Source organism: Piliocolobus tephrosceles, chromosome 5 (genome assembly GCF_002776525.5).
Source record: "Piliocolobus tephrosceles isolate RC106 chromosome 5, ASM277652v3, whole genome shotgun sequence".
NCBI classification, from domain to species: domain Eukaryota; kingdom Metazoa; phylum Chordata; class Mammalia; order Primates; family Cercopithecidae; genus Piliocolobus; species Piliocolobus tephrosceles.
Window position 1 is genome coordinate 22178860 of NC_045438.1, and position 21261 is coordinate 22200120.

The window sequence follows — 21261 nt, forward strand, 5'->3', positions numbered from 1 at the left end:
TATAAATCCCAAGAATCTGCATTCTTTTCAGAATGCCTCTATTTTAAGTACTTTGCAAGGCAAAAGCTAAATATCATTGATTTTTTTTCTCACTTTATTTTGCTATTATCACAGTTGCTTCTTTAGCACATAGATATCTTGCATGTGCAATAAAATAAAGTAATAATAATTATTATTTTGCACCAATGATACTTTGCATTTGCCACATGGTAATCTCTAAGGTAAGTATATTATATATGTCATCTATATTTTATTTATATAATATTAAACATTCATTTGTTTATTAGCTCTCTAACCCCAATAGCGTATAAACTTAATGAGTCCTGGGATGAATTTTTATTTTCCCTAATAAATGACAGTGCTTAGACTGTTCTTTGCACAGAAGAGAGATCAACAAATATTTGTTGGAAAAATGGACAAATTACATAATCCTTACATACCACTCCTATGTGGTAAATGTTGTTATTAGACTCAATTTACAGATAGCAATACTGAGACTTAACAATATGTTTAATAATATGTAAATATACTTAATAATATGTTTATCCCTAGTAAGTGACAGAACTGGGATTCAAATTCTGTTTTCAAAGTTTTAAGCTCTTAAACACACTTCTATAACTAAAGTTGCTACAGATAGAATTGAAAGCTTTGAAGCACTGAATACATGAAAACTATGTAGCACACCACATTCTACTTCTTATAAGTAGTCTGTCTATATTATCTATGTCGTATTATCTACACAAATACTAATAGTCATTGGGATTACAATTAACATATGCAATATAGTCACACAGGTTTCTAGTTTTTGCAAGCCAGTCTTTAAATCATAAATCATATTATATAGTTTCCTATGTTGAGCTGGTAAAACTAAGTAGTCTGAGCACTGATAGAAAATGAATAACTCTCTCACACACTCCTGCAGTAGTATTCAATATTTAATGACATGGGATGATGTTATATTTAAAAGCAGTTCACAAAACCTACTCCTGCAAAATATATAAAGGAACATTAGCAGTGTTATCGCTAGTCAACCACAGGTGAGTTTTAGTATAAGGGGGTTTGGAAAACATGGTGGCTAAGGACATAAGTCTAAAATCAGACTGCCAGACACCAGTTCTAGATGGCAACTGTGTGACCTGGGCAAGTAACTCTCAGTGCTTCCATTTTCACGTTAATGAAAACAGGATTGCTGTGAAAATTAAACACTACACGTGAAGTACTTAGAATGGTGCCAGGTACAGAGCAAACAGTGGATGTCAATCATTTCATTAATATTTTAAACTACTTTTCTCACACTTTTATAACGCAATTTCAAATACAATATGCATTTTAAAATAAAAAAATTATTTATTACAAGCAACATTAATACATTTATTCCAAATCCATGGCTTTTCCATCATTTGAACCTTTTTTTATTCAGGATCTACTGAATATTTCGACTTTGATGAAAACCTGCTACTACTACTACTACTTGCTATTACTACTATTACTACTACTACTACACAACTACTACACACAAAGACACGCAATTTCACAACTTTGTTGTTGTCCTAACTATATTATTTAAAAGAAAAGGTGATGCAATGTCCATGTGCCTGCACACACACTCACTCATACCCTTCCACATTCTGTTTTCTGCATGAGGAAATATTTCATGGAATATAGAAATACTGTCACTCCAAATAGCTTGACTTCAACACTTCAGATATGGGATAACCCTCCCTAGATAAGTCTTAAGAGGAATGCTTATTTTGCAAAGATTCAGTCTGCTATTCTAGATGGTATCTGATTTCTTCTGCTGCAGACACATTGCTTTGTGGTCCAGATAAATATAACTGCGAAAAAGACAAGATATGACTGCCTTTGAGTTTGATTTTGAACTTCTTCAGTTCATAGATTGTCAAAAGAAGAAATGGTTCTAACTTTGGGTGAGGTCACACAGTGAACCAACACCCAACGTCTGCTACTAACATAGCTTTTCATCTTATCTGGCTGTACATTTCTTTACTTCAATATTCTACTGACTGTTTAACATTTTCCTTTCTCTTATTTAGCCACATCCATATGGTCTTGACACTTCATGCATTCTCTATGCTCCCATTTTTCCTGATTATCTTTCTAAATTAGTATCATCTTTGCTCATGAATTGAGGAATCCTTCCATGCATAATAAAGAAGCAAAGTGATGATATTCTCAAGTGATAGTTCAACCTCATTCATGTCAAGGAGTTGCAGAGATCATTTTTGCCACTTGCAGTTGAAGGAAAACAAACAAACAGGCAAAAGCTAACCAAGCAAACAATTCCTCAGTTTGAAATTTACTTCCTTTTCAACCAAGTAATCTAATATGTGGTCTCTGAAACTCTCCAAATTTCCATTTTCTTACCTTTTGAAATGGGAACATTATAATTATCTCAGGAATTTGTGGCTAGAATTAGACTGAATAATTTAACAAATATTTCCTGAGCATTCAAATACTAATACTGAAATAACAGATCTCCATTGATTTGATGAAAATTTGGCCTGCCTTACTGAAGTGAGCATTGGCGAACACTGCACTTTTCCCCTGTCCCCGCTCTTTTTTCACTGTCTTGTGAGATCTTTGAAGACAGGAAATTTGTCTTTTCTTCTTTGGAACCTCACTGCCTAGAACAGCCACAGAATATTATGTGAACACTCAAAAATTGTTATGGATATGTAACTAAATTAAAATGCTGTTTCAAAATGACAGGAAAATCAAAATGCTAACTTCCTTTTTAGAGTGTTTAAATCAAAATATGAAGCAGAATCCCTGTCTCACAATCCAAAACACTTACATGTGTGGAAAAACACATTAGAACTGACACACCAGACGTTGAACCCTGGTGCACATTATCTTCAGATATTTATATTTAATTTGTCTGTCTAGTAAAACTATTCAGAGTGGCTACATGAACTAATTTATTTATTGCTAGTTATTTCAGGAAGCAAAAGCCTCAAACTACCAACATCAGTGCTTTTTCCATAACACATAGGCACACACACAAGCACACCTCCACACACGCATGTTCTCTGTCTCTCTGTGTCTGTCTCTGTCTCTCTCACACACCTTTCAGACCCATTAAGTCAACAACAGAAACAAAACAAAAACAATTATGCTTGATAAGTGTCTGTAGGTGTAGTTCTAAAATGACTCCAGTTTGTAATGCAGGCGCTTAAGTCATGACTCGATGTTTTATGCCTGAGTCCTGATTCTGCAATCCTTCCTTGGCAACATTCCCATAGGAGTTTGATGCTCACAGGAAAACTTTGCTGAGTGGACATTAGAAACACAAAATGGGCCACAGGGTATTCTCTCTTTGCAGCACAGAATAAATGCATACATTGTCCCTGCCTTATTCTGTCATCATTTCATTTTCATGGTCTTTTGTCTTTTGTATATGCTAAATGCAAAGTACCACACTTCTGATAGTGTCACTCTGCTTTTATCTGTTCTTTTTTTTATGCCTACTTATATGTGCCTCATTATTCTTTCCTTCCCTGAAGCTTCCCAATGTGAAGACTGGCCATTTAAATAGGTAAAATATAATTGGAGGTGGCTGCATGCATTTGTAGGTCCTGCAGAAATTGTCAGAACCAGGCCCTGTGATGTTATTTGAAGATGGCAGATGGCAGGTTGGAGATATTTCAACTAATGAGCCTGCTGACTTTAAACCATTCAATGAGTTCAGAAAGTTGTGCAAAAGCCTCTTATCAAGGTAAATAAGCAGGCATTCCTTAGTTTTCCTTTACTGAAGGGAAGTCACTAGACTCTTGCTTGTTTTTCTGGGTACCAGTATTGATTTTCTTGAATTTGAAGTAGGAATAATCAATTAAGTAGATAGAAGGTCATAGGTTTAAGTATGAACCATCTTATATCTTGTTCAAAATTGTAAAAATAATGGATGACTTACAGTAGAAATAATATAATTTTTAAAATGTTAATGGACAGAAGCCAGGTGTGTGGTGCATGCTTACAATTACAGGTACTCAGGAGGCTGAGGGAGGAGGATCTCTTGAGCCCAGGAGTTTGAGGCCAGCCTGAGCAGCATAGCAAGACCTCATCTCTTTAAAAAAAAAAAATCCCTTCAAGGAGAGAAACATATTAGAATATATGCATAAAATAGCTTGGAGTGATAAGAAGGGTTGCAGTGAGATAGTGACCCATTCTTTCATTCAATTCTGCCTTTTTAATGAGGGCTGACATTTAAAAAATACCAAGGAAGGAATATTGGAGCTCTCCGCTTAGACTTGCACGTGTATTTCACATACACACAGCTGTACACACATTGTTGTTGTATATTAACATTTTGGATGAAGAAAGTAAAAATTCTCAGTGTACTTTTGTAAAGCCAGTGCTTGCAGAGAAAATCCTGGCCCCCTCAACTACTTTTGAAAATAATACATGACCTCTTTCCATCCTATCAACTTGGCATTTTGGCATAAGGGACATAACAAGAAATGTGCCAGCCTGGAAATTCCTGCCTAAAATGAAAGTGCTACTGTTATGGGTCCACCTTTCACTTTCACAATTCTTCAGAAAATGAGTAATCATGGATTTTAAAGGCATCTTCTAAGATTTTATTCTTTAGAATCTTGATGGGTCTTTTTTTTTTTTTATTAATCAACAGATTATCTGTAACCTTCCTCCATTCCTAGCAAACACAATAAAATTATTACAAAGACAAAAATTTTGACTATGAGTTAGGAAAAGTTTTGCTAATATATTCCAATATTGAAAAAAAAGAAAAATAAGGTTATTTTTTAGTGGTTATTAAGTCTGATACTAAGTAGCTAATTCAGCATAAAAATCTTGGACAACCATTTGGTCTTTGGGCATCAGTTTCTTCACTGTTAACATGACAGTCGTAATATTTCTCCTTAAAATACTTCAGGGCAGAATTAAATCGCGCTAAGAATTTGTATTAGAGACTAGGCACCAAAAAACTCAGAAAAAGGACAGAAAAATTAAAATAGTAATGTTGATTACTAAACCAAATATTCTAGACCCAGTATTAGACTATGAAAATGTTTTCCCGTAAGTTCTAATATTTTGTAGAGGATGGCAATGGCATGAGTGAAGACAACATATGTGAACTGCAATACTACTGGAACATTTTAAAAATCTAGAGTGGTAGATAAAATATATATAGACTAATTGAATCTTCTTAGAGTTATCATTTTCAAAAGACAAAATAAATCCCTGTTATATCAGTTTAAACAGAATCAGAACACTAAAGACTTTGAAACTGGAATTTTTGGGACAAAACTCAAGCTTTTTATGTTAATCACTGGACACTGGAATATCTGTGGTCTCTAGATGTAGCAAGACAAAAACATTGGTTAAGTTTGCTATGGCATATGTTGAATCAACTTATTTTGAAAGGTGACTTTTGGGGTAAGTCTCTGAGACCAACTGTCTTGATACTGTCTCAAAAAAGCAGATGACACAACACATACTCCTTCAATAAATCATGGAGTTTTCCATTGCAGGTTTGTATCTGGATTAATCAATATTAAAATAGTGCTTATAGAACCAACATTGGACCTTTGCAATGAGTCACAAAAACTAGTGACAACCGAACGTGCAAAATTACCAATTTCTGTAAAATAAATGGCAGAGAGAGTGATTACTAGTATTGGAATTCAAGTTTGTTGGTTGTACTCATGTTAAGAAGGTTTAGGGTTCCTCAATTTTGAGACTTAACTTTATTCTCTACTAACTTTATTTCTCTTACTCTTGGCTCTTTCCATAAGAAATCTCACCTATGCATGGCATGCCCACATCTTCAAATTCAGAATACAGGCTCACAAGTGTATCTCCAACCCAAATACTTTTTCTGATACACCCAGATAGCCAGCTTCCAGTTCTAAATTTCTATTAAGAGTGTCCTAACAATACCTCAGATTCAGCATGGTGTAAACCAGATGTATAGTCTTATATTCTAAGCATGTTCTTTTCTAGTATCCCATCTCAAAGTTCTATCTTACCTCAGTGTAGCATCTCATTTTGATTGAATCTGGCTTCTAACATGTTAAAGCAATTTTGAAATGTATTTCAACTTTTTAAAATATTATCAAGTCCATGACATTGAATTCTGAGTATATTAATATTTCTCTTAACGTCACCTAAATTTTCTTATAGACATATACCCATTATTAATATTTGGTTTACATAAATGTCCTATAAAAACCTTATGTAGTTAAGAGAGATTTCAGCTATTGTTTCTCTATCATCTGTTTGAACTGAACTGTGTCATAGAAATAAATTGTTAGTCCACACTACAAATTAACTAAGAAGTACTGATTACAAATATCACCCACATTTTTCAGTGATCATAAATTTATTATTTGGTCATTTGTTCAATTAGCTATTTTTGAAATAAATAGAAACTAGCAAACTTTAAATTTCAAGTGCTTGCTTTCCTTTTAAAAATACAATCTGCAGATTTTTAAAATATCAGTTATTTTTCTTTGTTCGTTATATGCATTGCAATATACTTTTCCAGTGTGTGGCTAATCTTCCTCTTCCGGATTTGCTCTCTTTGTGCCTTAAGAAATTCTACTGTAACCAAAAGCTCAATAGATTTTCTCCTCTATTTTCCTGAATGTTTGAAGTTTGTCTTCTACCATCAAGTCTTGAAGATGTCTTAAATTTCTTTCTGCGCAAATATGAGAGCGGAATTTAAAATTTTTCCTACATGAGAAGCAAGTGTGGTTTTCCATTTATTTTCTCAATGATACATTTATCGTCTAACATATTGTCTTATATTTAGGGTTTCATTTCTGGGCGCACTGCTATATTCTCTCAGTGTGCTTTACTATACCCATACTATTTCCATATAATTTTAATCAAAGCAATTCTATAAAAAATAACTTTATTTGGTCAGGCAATTACACCTTATTATTTTTCAAAAAAGTATTTTCTTATTTTTGTCCTTTCAAATTTTAAGACATCTAAGAAAACTTTTTTTCCACTCTAAAAATACTGTTGATATTTTTTATATGAATCTATATGTTACTTTAGAGGGAAATGATCACTTCCAGATAGGAAAAGGAAATATTGCTTCACTTATTCAAGCCTTTAAAAAATGGATTTCAAAATTTTTTTCATTATTTTTTACATGAAAATGTCATCAATATTTACATACATTTATTCTTTGTAACAGAGTTTGTTTCCGTTGTGAATAGGGTACCCTGAACTAATAAATTTTTTAATTATTCATCACTTATGTTTAGGAATGCTAATCATTAATTTTCATAAGATGATCTTGTATCCAGAAGTTTTGCTAATTTCTCTTATTCATACTAATACTTTGTTTGTGGGTAAACTTGGAATATTTACGAAGATGACTTTTCTGCAAATACCACAACTTTGATTATCCCTTTTCAATTCTTATACCTTTTCTCCATTGGTATTATATCTGATACAATGTTGAAATCAGTATGACATTTTTAGTGTGTTTTATATTTAATATTTAAACATAAGTATATATGTATAATTTGTAATGTTATATAAATGCATCTATGTGATCATATTACACATATTCATGCAAATTGATTATTGTGTTGTTTCGTTTAATCAAAATCATTTTAAAATGCTCGTATCTCTCCCATAAACCATATCATCAACCTAGTCTAAATCACTCCATATTTTCCATATTTTCTCCATACTGTTATAATAATCTTCAAACATATAGAAAGGCATATATTGGCAGAAAACCCTGACTAGCCAGCACAACTTGTTCTTCATTCCTTCTCTCACCCAGAATGCATTGCAGTAAAATGTATCAGGAACCTAAATCTTCCCTGGTGGCTAGGGGATGGGACTGATGCATGCCACCTGGCACCCATGCCTTCACACTCTCCCCTCTTTATTGCTGGCTGCAATGCCAATGCATAGGCAGAACTTGGAACCACGTACTGAAGATGGCAGAGGGCGCCTCCAAAAGACCACACCCCCCCAACCAACACCAACATCCACCCGAAAGCCTATCTTATTACTGATTTTTTTCATATGATTTGGAATTTCGGGTTGTATGTCAGCCTGAGTACTGCATTATTGTGGTCGTTGCTGTTTTTGCTTCTTTTTTTTCTATGAATTGTGATTGTGTGATTCTTTCCTTTGGCCCCAATCTTTCACTGGGTCTCTAGTCCCAAGTATACTTTGATGGCTCCAAAACTTGCCTTATAGTGTCGGTAGGGATATTCCTGAACAAGTAAGTCTCTCTTCCAATACGTGACTTGCTTCAGGTCCTAGATGAGGGGCTGAGTTTATTTTCTCCACTTTCCTGAGTCTGCACTTTCCTATTAAGTGTAGCAGCAGAGAACTATTCACAGCAACTGTTTTTCACCTTCTTTTCTTGAATGGGGGTTCCACTTCAGTACCAGGTTAATTGCAATGAGACTTGTGTAACATCCCTGCTTATTCCAATGAACATTATTGCCTTATGTGATCCTGGTCAGCAATTCTGTTTAAAGATCCAGAGCCCAGCACCCCTACCGCTTCTTTCCAGCTTACTACCTTGTTTTCACTCTGTTTATCAACCAATTAAATGTTTCCCTCTTGATTGCATATGGTTATGGCTTTCAAAATTTACCCATCTATATTTTATCTTTCATTTTAAGGACTGAAGATGAAAAGAGCCTTCAAATCTTGAACATGCACTTCCATTTTCCTGGAAAATGAGAGTTAAAAGGCCAGAGTCCTTGTCTCCATTACCTGATTACTGAATCAGAATCTCTGGTCATGAGTCCTGAAAAACATTTTTATTTTAATTCAATAGGAGAGTTTAGTGCATAAGCAGATTTAAGAGCATAAATTAGAACATGGTTCTACCTTTACTCAAAGAAGAACATGCTGTGGCTATTTAAGTATTATAAGATTAACACATAATAGATTAATTTCTCATTTAATTGTGCATGATATTATCATATTATGTGTGATGCTCCCTTAATGAAACCTTTTAAGGAGCTCTCTTAATTGCTAAAAGAAGGAGCATTAAACCTTTAACCAAAAAAACTTTCTTTTAAAGTTAATTCCTGTTACTGTAAAGATTTTTTTGAGATGTGACTGTTCCAATATGTGTGAGATGGTGCTGATCCCCTTTAATGAAAGAAAGCCTAATGAGGTAACACCTCCTACACGTGAAAGTTAAAGTTGCTTTGCATGGTATGATTACACTTTGCTGATAAAATCTCCAGGAGTTGTCATTCACATTCAGTATCACAGGTTTGAATTTTGGCTGGTCGTTTGGAACAAAATATAAGAAGAAATTCAATGCATAAAATTTTAGAGCATCATTAATATTCTGGCAAATTATCTGGGAGAGATCATTGTCACTCTAAATGGGAAAAATTAAAACGACTAATTAAAATCCTGACAGTAATTTAAGGGCTCAATTTCTAAAATAATAATAATAATAATAAAATGGGACTTAAAATAATTATTCTGGTGATTACATTTAATTGTCTTTTTATACAAACCATTGTCTAGTCATAGTCCTCACTAAAAATTAGGAAGAAAATGGTACAATGAAGTAAAACTGAGGATTTAGCTAATGCATCTTCTTCAACATGATATATGTTGCCCCTGTCCCCATCACTAATACCTCTAACCATGAACCGGCTGGTGCTAGATTTGACCACCTGGTATGGGATTATGAAAAGAAGATATTTGGAAGAGTAGAAGAAGATTCTTGAGAATACATTTCCAGACATCAGAGACTGAAATAAACAAAAACTAAACTTTTAAAATAAAAATATAGATAGATAAATAATATTCCTGCCTGCACCTTTTAAAAATATTTCCACCTTATATTGGCATAAGAAATATAGCATCATTGTGTGATTAAATTACTTAATGATACCTAACCATTTCAACTTACATTGCTGTATAATATCCAAGTCAACCAACAGTAAGAAAATGTTAAAGAAATCTAGAATTTATTTAAGATGAATTAATGTTTCAGTAAGTTCAGGATATTTGTCTTACCTTTCTCAATTAATTTAAACTTTGAATACTAAAATGTAGCACTATTTATCTGCCTGTTGGACATTTAACATAACATATATGAATCCTCTTGCAAGGCAAAATATACTAATTTACATCTTATGCCAAAATAACACACTAGTGTATAGCAATAAAGTAACTCTACCATAAAAGCTGATGAAAAAAACGTTTTAGTTATAATAACACATTTCTAAAAGAAGGCATAAGTGCCTTAACAGGTTTGAAGTCATGTTGCCTTAAATATTTTTTTTTATTAGGTACATATGGGACTGAGAAAAAAAATAATGTTGTGTTCTTACATTTCATTAAATAACAATTATGTTTATTTTAACATTAATTGCAAAATTAGGAAAGTATGGCTTAAGGCTATAGTTTTATACATTGCTACACTCACTAATGGGGGCTCTCCATGCATCCTTCATTCCTCTTACTGATCTTTCTGTCAGCTTTCCTCTCCCGCTGATCTCCATACCACTTCCAACCCCAATCCATGCCTATGTAAACTCACCAGAAATCCTTCTCTTATCAATAAAATAATCTCAGTAAGATGAGTGTTACCACTAAGCCCCACTACTAAGTGTGGTCAATATTTTACAGGGAAACAGACTCTTCTAACATTCACAATAGTAAGTATATTACATGGTTTTTATAATTTCAGTGACTCATTAATATGGGCACAATGGAAAATTTTTAATGTTTACTTTGACACCAAGAAATACTAGACAACTCTGAGCACAATGCCATGCCCACAGAATATACTTGGATTAGTTAGAAATTTAATGTTTTACATTGAATTTGGCAAGTTTGTTTGTGTTTTAGGGGGCATAATTTGATGTATGGCATATCAGAATCCATCTTACTTCAAGCCTATCACAATGGAAAGGCTAGAGATGCATCACGGGACATTAGAAAAAGCACAGTGCTTGATTTAGGAGATTGAAGTTCTAATGCTGTCTCCACTACAAACTATAACTTTGAAAAAGGTCTTGACTATTCAGGTTTCATTTGTCTGTAAGACAACAGGATTGGACTACAGTTTCTAAGTTCCTCCTAGCTATACGATATGTTTCGGATTCCATTATACATGAACTTACAGAATCAAAAGATTTCACTGAGAATTTTTTACTTTTCATTTTATCTTAAATCTTTGGTTTCCATGGCTATTCCTAAGATTCCCCTTTGGATATTTATAAAATGTAGATTCCTCCATTTCACTACAGACCCATGGAGTCAGAATAGCGTTAGATTTTTTAAAATTTTTGCAGTATTTCTGACGCAGCTACACTTTCTTTTTTGTTTCATAGCACAATTTAGAATTTAATGATGGAATATAAATATTTTTTCTTTTGCTTAAAAACATATGAAGGCAAATTAAAGCTATGGTTTTGAGAGCCTGAAAATGAAATGATTTATTACTTTGTTGCAAATAACTTAATATGTAAAAGACAGATCAATGTGGCTTCGCATTTCATTGTATAATATTACCTTTTTCCTTTAGGGAAGCTGGAACTTTCTCTTCTTTCCCTTTAATAGGTTCTGAAAAGAAACATCGAACATTTATTTGAAGCCAAGACAAAGAGATTTTCAGATATCTGAAAGTAAGTGGAAATTTTATCAGTAAGCTGAAAGTAAGTGGAAATTTTATAATGTACTTTAAAAATGATTTTACTCATATAGAAACAAATAAACATCCGTATAGAATACAATAAGCCATAAACTGATCATTTTTCCTTAGCACAAACATGTTGTTCAACAAGTTATAATCTACTTGTTTATTTAAGAGAATGAGTATTTGGATGGATAGGACCTTATTTATCTGTAATTTTAAAAAATCACATGACTTCAGCATCCAGAAGTCTTCCAAAACTGTTTAATCGGCACAGAACCAGTTTATTTCTTTTAGCCCACATTTTGTCAAAAAAATAAACAACCAAATAGAAAATCCTGCACATATCATGTATGTAGTGGTGTTTTAGTCTTCAGACTCAAGTTAAACTTCGAGAATGAGACAAAAACAAAATTTGAGAGACAATTTCACCTAGCAGACAATTTTATCTATAAACTTTTAAAGTCTTCAAAATGAAGGCCTTGGTTGAAGTAACGCAAATAAAACTTTACTTATTCTACCACCTTCCAAACACATCTTCAGTGTGATTCAGACCATATCATGGGCTCCAGACACATATATGGGCAATGCCTTGAATATCATTATATTTAACAGCCTAATAAAAGATAAAACATAAACGCATTTTATTCTTCCTCTGCAACATTAACGCTCAATATACATTTTATGGATGAAAATGAGTTTTAATACAATTATAAGGGAAAGAAAGAGATCTATCCTTTCAGTCCCTTTTTCTATTCCCATCATATGATTTGGGTGAAAACACAGAGACTATGATGGTGGTGCTTGTAAATGGAGATGCCAACTGTAGTAATCACTTAGAATTAACTGTGTCCAGATAGTTTTGGATGTATTAAGAATTGATTTTGAGGTTTTATTAAAAGAACTGTATCTTTCACAGCAAAATTTTCTTGTCGGGTAAGCTGTAGCTTTAGATATCCATAAGCAAGTAGAATATTTTTTTAAAATGTATTTGGTGGCAAATAAATGTTCATGTTGCTATTTATGGTGCTATGTATGAATAGGGCTATTTTTTTCATATACTTCAGCATATGAAGATGAAATCAAGAGCCATGAATTGAACAAACACACTGGGAAGCTTCATTAACTGTTTTTCAAGCTGATGGGGGTAATTTGCTGCTCTTGTACTTCCTGGCTAAGCCAAAAGGATTAATGTGTTGTGAAATGAGGAGTGGTGGTGGAAACAGACTCCCAGTGGGGCGGGAGAGTGCAATGCTTTGAGTCTCAGAATTCAAGACTCAGCATTTTGATCTAAATGGGTGAGTGTGTATGTTTGTGTGAGGGTTTAGTAGTTATAAAATATAGGACCTAGAGTGACAACCCACAGAACTACATTGATTTTGGTGGAGAGAGAAGGAAAGAGTGGAATAACAGATATACTTTTATAGGACATTCAAAGATTACAAATCCATTACCTTAAGCTTTGGAGAACGATCTCAGAAAATAAAAGTGATTTTTATTTCCAAGTTTGCTACTAGCAAGATGCCTTCTGTTCCTAGGCTGAGTCATCACTTGCACTGACTTTCCTACAGACCATTTATTCTCAGCATCTGTTTTGTCCTCAGGGCCTTTTGTCCCAATTTAGGAAGTCCACAGACTTCTCTGAGCAATCTCTAACTACTCAAGGAAGTGAGTAGGATATTAAATCCGACAAAAAATGAAGAGAGTATTACATGGAAACCCTGCACTTCTTCATTAGGAAGGAGAGATACATCAGTGGTTTGCATCAACTCTTAAGCCACTTTTCAACGTATCTATCTTGTTTGTCAAAAGCAGAATATTGGAAAACATTTAAAAAAATATGGTAGTTTCTTCGTGTGTGTCCAAGAGCCTATAGGATAATTTATGGTTCTTGGTGATCAGGGCCTATAAAGTGTTTAATGATGCTAGGATATAAAGTGGAACTCATTCAAAATTATTGAGGCAAGAAGACTATGATGGAAAAACAATTCCCTAAGGAATAGGAAAATTGTTTCATATTTGCCACTGCCTTACACTGCCCCCAGAGACAAAGGCAGTAAGGAGGAATTGGGTGAGTATCCATGATGACGTACAGCATGGTTGGGGAGCAGTTTCAAAGTCCTCAGACAACTTACCCCAAGCTTAATTCTAGCTTGGAATTTTTGGGTGGAAATGTCTACAAAAAACATGTTGAGGACAAATTGAAGTTGGGGGATCATAAGTTGCATAGTCCTGAGCATAGTTAAAGAAGATCAGTTCTGTCGAGATTCCTCTCCCATTATATCCAAACATACACAGACGTGGGACACACAACCAGTCAATAATTCTGACGCCCAATTGCCTTACTCCAACAACAGAGAAACCTAAAGGTGCTATCATTGCTTTCTCAGAGAAGGAGAAATTACGTAACTACTATGTTGCCTGTTTGGATTCAGTTTGCTGTTTCTCAGTCTGTAGGTGAATCTGCCATACTCAGATATGTCAGGCTAGGAGTTAGAAACAAGTTATCTGGGATAAGGTTGAATGCCACAAGGAGGATAACCAATATCATTGGTCACTAACGGGATTTTCTGTTTTTTGGATGGTCAAGACCTCATATGCAAGACTATGCCCCTGTGGGTGTGTTGAAAAGGCTTAAGTGAGTCCACTGGTCCAGGAAAGTCAATAACTGAACCAGCAACAAAAGTAGCAAGACATATCATTCTCCTGTTTTTTTTGTTTTGTTTTTTTTTCCTTTGAAACAGTCATCCCTAGAACTCTCGGTATTTCCTTACATAAAGACGAAAGCCTAATAATGTATCTCTGAATGCCTAATTGACTCAGAGTTGTCACAACTCTGATCAATGTGGCTCCAAATGATTTCCTTGTAATAATGCTGGTTTTAAACTTGAAGCATCATTTCAAAATGAATTTGGATGTACACATGCAAGTGGAATGTATGAGTAACAGGCAAATGTGGACAATCTCTTAGTGGTTTAATAGAAGTAGCTGACAAAATACAACTCTAATAAAATAAGTGAATTTTTAGCAAGTGAAATTTCTGCATTCTGATTCTGCCACAGCTTAGCAGCAGGCTTCAAAGAGACTCTCCAAAAGCAATAACACGGCAGAGGCTTTTAAAGACCCTAAAATCTTATAAGAAATATTAAAATTTTGTCTTTTGATTCTTAGTAATGATAAATTATATTAAAAAAATAAAATTCTTCTAAAACAATATTCAATTTATGTATAACAAAGGCATTCTGGGGACCTTAATGCAGTTTGAATTAAAGAGTAAATATATTTTATATCATCCTAAATCAATAATCATATGCTGTAAACCTTCATATACATAATTTTCTAGTGATCGAAAATTTTAGAGAAAATAGTAGATAATTTTACATTGAACAAAAAATTTTCAGTAAGGAATTTCAATTGTAAAATTATCTACTATTTTCTCTAAAATTTGAAATCACTAGAAAATTATGTATATAAAGTTTGCAGCATATGATTATTGATTTATGATGATATAAAATATACAATTGCAACAATATTAGAAATTACAAGAGCCTACTTAATGAAGTGGTCAGTGTGGATTTATTTCCTCCAGGTAATGTTTTCCAGGACAGATTTTAACAATTATTCTTCCAACTAGTTTAAACTTTGGCACATGTGAAGATTTTAAGTAACAGTTAAAAGTTTTGATAATTATCATTGCCCAAAGTGAAGCTTTGGAGTTAAGCCCCCAACCTTTCTTTTGAGCTGCTTTCATAGTGAACAATAACATGTGGTTCAAATATTCCTGTGATATAAATGCAGATTAAAATAAAGACATTAATGCTCCCCAAATCTCTTCCACATGACAATGGAAGAAGAAAACATTTAGGTTTTACAAATGTTAATTGCAAATTATATATGTATATCTTTTCCTGGTAGTATTTTTTCATGACACTTTTGGTTTTCACGTAATCAAGGACACTGTTTTTATTGATTTTTGTATTACATGAGAGTGGAGGCTGGGAAGGGAACTGTCCCAAAATACAGGTAATCACTAAAGAAAAATAGATTAAGCCCATCTGTGAGAATTAAGTGTAGTTACCCCAATAGCAAAAGAACTAAGACTATTTTTCACAGTTTATGTCCAATGCATCCATGCCAAATAGATTTTTTGTGTGTTTTTATAAGATCTACACTCAAAGCAAAAGTGCCTTTATGAATACAAATATAAGACCCCTATTCTAAGGCGTAAGCAGTGTCTGTGTTAAAATGAAAAAGCGGAATTTAAAGTGGGGCAGAGATGACTTTGACTCTTACCTTTCCCTATTACCCACAGTGTGACACTGAGTAACTTATATTGCTAGACCTCACATTTCTTGTTCATAAAAATTGAGGTAGCCAGTACATTTTGCTGAAACAAATATGTTAATTAGGTATCAAGGTGCCTGGCAAAGAGTAGATGCACCACTTTTGGACTTCCTCCAAACAATTCCCACACCTTTACCAGGCTAATTCTTCATCTCCTCATTTACATTTCATGTTATTTCTTCAGGAAAAATCTTCCTGGTCACACAAAATTGATCAGAATCTCCTATTACACCCTCTCATAGCATCCTGGATACCTCCTAATTAATTCGTGGTCCAATTAATTAGGATACCTCCTAATTAATAATAACATAATTGTTATCATTTTAATTATTAATACTATAACTTCTCAGAGAGTATAGTCTATGCTTTTCTTGCACCCTTCGTGTCTAGTGAGTATCTGAATTAATTACTGCATATTAGATGCATAATACTTATTGAATATAGCACTGATTAGTCCACACAAAAAATTAAGGTGAATATCAGATCTTGATGTTTAAATAGATGAATTTTAGTTAATTTATTATATATACATATATAACACACATATATAATAAATTATATATTATAGTACATATATATAACACATATACGTACTATATAATACATTATAAATATTACAAGTGTGTTAATTCAGAAGAGAGGGGACTCATTGAAGGCTGAAATAGGTAGAGAAGGCTTGATGCTTTATGTGGACATTATCCTTAGGATCAGGTTAAATATTTACATAGGCAAAGAGGAAAGCAGTTAGTCCACTCAGGAGATGGAAGCTTCAAATTTTAATTAAGAATTTCATGCTTTTTCATAGAAATATAGAGTGTGAAATTATAAATTTCAGAAGTAGTATAAAGCAGCACATTGTATTAACCAACATTTAACTAAATTTGCTTTATTTTTTCCCTGAGCTGCCAGTAGACTTAGAGAAATATCAATGACCTTATTCTGTAATCTGTTCATCTCTAGTGACTGCTAGAGTTTTGTTTCTGTTTGAGTAATAAATGTAAGATTTTACAATAAAAAAAAGAAATATAGAGTGTGACAAGACTAAAGCAGGCAGAATATGCCTCAGAGCATTTGAAAATATCAGAATGTAGAGGTCTAATTACCAAATCTTACTTCCTGTTTGTAGCTTTACCATTTTTGCTGTCATCATCATCTCCAGTGTTTACCAAGAGCTTGGGATATATTATGCACTAAATATATATTTTAGGACTAGAAAGGAGAGAATCAGAGAATTTGGGGACAAGTGCTTCTTAATATTCTTTACTTCCCTTCCATATTTTTTACCTTTTTCACTAAAAAAATCCTTTTTAAATTTTTCTTTCTTTTCTTTTTGAGAACTGTAATCAGAGCACTTCCTGGGTAACGTGAGAAGAAATAATTTTAGGGACAAATAAATAAACACAAGTTTTCAAAAATATGCATGTGACCTCTGCAGTTCTGGTTTACATATTTGCAAAGGGGATGCTGCTAATGTACTGTGTTCTCAATAATATATATTTCCTAATACATTTGTAATATCATATTAAATTAACTCTGTTACCTTTATCTTTCAGAACTGAAGAAGTTTTCCCAGATTTTTCTTTTCTAATTTCTGCAAGAGAGATCATGGGAAGAAAAGGTTACAAGGAATAATAGAGAAAAAAATGCAAGTTTCTTCATGTGTTTTGTATAATGAGGCTTAAAGATCACAGGGCATCTGAGTTGATATTCACAATGCAGATGTCTCCAGGCATATTTTGTCTATAAGACGTTGGACTAAATATGAAAACAATAGAAAATAAGCCCATGAACTACTATCCACAAGTACAGACTATGCCATATATACTTTAAAAGGTACAAGTAAACTGACCTGGGCTTTGAAGAAGAAAGATATGGTAAAAATGATAGCTAACATTGTCTGCTTACTATGTGTCAAGCAATGTTCTCTACCAATTTCTCATTCAGTACTCTCAACTCCATGAGGTATGTAGGTTCTGTTATTGTTCCTGCTTTTCACAAAAATTAACTAACTTTCCAAGATCTTTAAATAGGAGACCTGGGATTTGAACCACTATATCGATGCTCTCAAGAACATAAGTACTGGCTCCGGTAGTTGCATAATGGACTCAGTAAAGGATGTAAAAAAGCATATAGTACTGAGGCAGAACTTGACGAGGGAAATAAATTAGACCCGCAAACATGAAATGGAAAGAAATACACATTTTAGAGAAACAGACAGAGAATAGGAGACCTGAACAGGACAGATCTATCAGTTTTCTGTGCAGGCCATTTACAACCAACAGAAGTGGAGGTGATGCTGTGTGACTTCCAAGACTAAATCACAAAACGTCATGCAGTATTCACCTGCGAACCTAGTGACACTTGATTTGGGAAATGCAGCTGCCATGTGAGTAATCTAATTAACACCACCATGCTAGAGAGGCTACATCTAGGCAGTCCAACTAACAGCCCCAGCTGAGCTCCCACCCAACAGCTAGTATCAACTGCCAGCCCTCTGAGAGAGCCATCCTTCACATCCAGGAGTCAGTGATTTTACATGACTGCAGCCCAGCTGGACATCTGACTGCAATCATATGAGATAATCAAGTGAAAACGGCCTACTGTATCCTCCTGAAGTCCTGACCTACTAAATGATAAACAAAATGAAATCAGCTGTTGTTTTACATCACTAAGTTTTGAAATGACCTATATCTAGAAATAGTTGTGAAAAGGTAGTTAACCAACAAACAGCAAAAATTTGAACCTGTGATAAGTACTCCCGTAAAGTTATACAGATAATAAGGAAAAATAAATTATTAATTCTAATTTTAAAATTTGGGAAGGTTTTCACTGAGAATATGCCTTTTAGGTTTAGGCTTATAAATTCGGTAGAATTTCATTGGCCAGGAAATGCCATTTTAATTGCATAACTGTAAGTAGGTATATTCAGTTTTTTTGGGTTTTTTTTTTGTTGTTGTTCGTTTGTTTGTTTTTGTCTTCCTTTGTTGCCAGGCTGGAGTACAGTGGTGTGATCTCGGCTCATTGAAATCCCAGGTTCAAGTGATTCTCCTGCCTCAGCCTCCCGAGTAGCTGGGATTACAGGCACGCACCAGCACTCCTGGCTAATTTTTGTATTTTTAGTAGAGACAGGTTTTCACCATGCTGGCCAGGCTGGTCCCGAACTCCTGACCGCAAGTGATCTGCCCGCCTCGGTCTCCCAAAGTACTGGGATTACGGGCGTGAGCCACCATGTCGAGCCGTGTATTAGGGTTTTTGTTTTTGTTTTTTAAGCTGAGAATGGTTCCTAGAGTTCTTACTTGGTTTACAACAGGATAATTTTCCCTCACCTGAGATACGAAACGTAAAAGGAGAGGTCTTTGGAGGAAGATATTATTTCTGTTTTGAATGTATTGTGTCTCATATGTCGACAAGACACCCAAAAAGGAAACATCCAGCAAGCAGTTGGAAAGAACAGATGAAGTGCAGATCATTTACAGGTGCTGCAGGGCAACCTACAGTACTGCTTATAAATGAAAACTATCAATATAACTAGTAGCATTTTTTTAAAGGCCCCAAATTAATCTTATTTGCTTTGTTCACACAGATTAACTTGACTTATTAAGCAAACTAATTATATAAAAGCAAAATAAACCAGAAAGTGAACAATTATTTTCTTAATAATATGTGACAGGTGAAAACACACCCACATACAAAGACTAGTGTTCTCAGCTGGTTTTTTTTTTTTCTTATTTTTTATTTTTGTTTTTTTTACCAGCATGTTTTAAATCCAATCTCATATAATTTGTCTACATTGATATATCATTTATGTATTGGTAGTGATAGCCTTAATTTTATACATTTTGATGTGCTATTGCCAGACCTTTAAAAATTTTAAATACAGATTACGATCAAAATAGCTATAGACGTCAAGCTTTAAATAATCTGAGATAAAAACTATTCATTTTGAAAATAATACTCAATAGCAATGCATCCAGGAATTTTTCAGTTTAAGTTATGGGCCTGAGTATATTTAACCAAAAATAAATAGCAAAGAGCTTTTACTTTTAATTGTATTGTAGAATATAAAAGGCATATATGTGTTTCCTTTTCCTTCTGCAAGAATTCTTAAAAAAAAAAAAAAAGAGGCTCATGAAAAAGACAAGACAAAAGGCTGAAATAATGGAAAGTCATATAACAGAGTATCCTGTGTATCCTCAGCCCTAGAGTTCTTTCCTAACACAAGCATAAGCATTTTGAATCCAAACTACAAGTGTTCATCTGTTTAAAGGAAACAGTAGTAATTATTAATACCATTGATCTGCCTATTATTTATTATTCATTGCTCTGAATGATCAAGTATAAATTCAATTTTATCATTAGTGACATTTAATGAGGATGTTAATGAAAATATTTTGTTGGTGCTTTCTAACATAGCTAGAACAAATAAAGAAAGTGAATTTGGAAAGCTTGAACAAAATTACCATGCAGTTAAGATCCTCTGGTTCTATAAATAATCAAATCCAAAATTCTTAATCTTTCTTACCCAGCTTGCTCTACTGAAGTGCTCAGAAACATAACTTCAAAAACTGTCTCGGCTGGGCGCAGTGGCTCACGCCTGTAATCCCAGCACTTTGGGAGGCCGAGGCGGGCGGATCACAAGGTCAGGAGATTGAGACCACGGTGAAACCCCTTCTCTACCAAAAATACAAAAAAAAGCCGGGCGCCCTGGTGGGCGCCTGTAGTCCCAGCTACTCCGGAGGCTGAGGCAGGAGAATGGCGGGAACCCGGGAGGCGGAGCTTGCAGTGAGCTGAGATAGCGCCACTGCACTCCAGCCTGGTGGACAGGGCCAGACTCCGTCTCAAAAAAAAAAAAAAAAAAAAAAAAAAAAAAAAAAAAAAAAAAACTCTCTCTCTCTTTCACTTTTGTAGATGTAAGATGCTTGCTGATCTGAGATACTTTTTTTCACGAACATAATGAACAATACCAATGTACCAAACTTTTTGGACTTTTCTTCTGATGGAAAGAATAATTATAAAGAACCACCTGACAAGCTTTATCTGAAAGTGCAACGATACCTGATAATGTTCCAGAGTGTAACTTATAATGTACATCATCACACAGTATTAAAAAAATAAAATTGTCTCATAACATCTTTTGGTTGCTTCCTAACATGATACTGCACTGTTCCTGAAGTTATCTAATAGTGATTAATTGCATGATTGTTTTCATAGTTAATATGTGAATCCCTTACATGAATGTCTGTTTGTTTTATTTTAATTCGAATGCAAGTTTGATAAGCCAG

At 34.0% G+C, this 21261-nt stretch overlaps 1 protein-coding gene across 1 annotated transcript in view; it reads right to left on the bottom strand.

Moving 5' to 3' along the window:
- The window catches only part of TRDN (triadin), a 410542-nt gene that overhangs the window by 103277 nt on the left and 286004 nt on the right, over positions 1-21261 (bottom strand). Inside the window, exons 22-23 of the mRNA XM_026455003.2 lie at positions 17520-17570; positions 11515-11565 (exon numbers count right to left, since the gene is read on the bottom strand). Coding sequence (XP_026310788.1) covers positions 11515-11565; positions 17520-17570 — 102 coding nt within the window. The remainder of the gene's footprint in view (positions 1-11514; positions 11566-17519; positions 17571-21261) is intronic.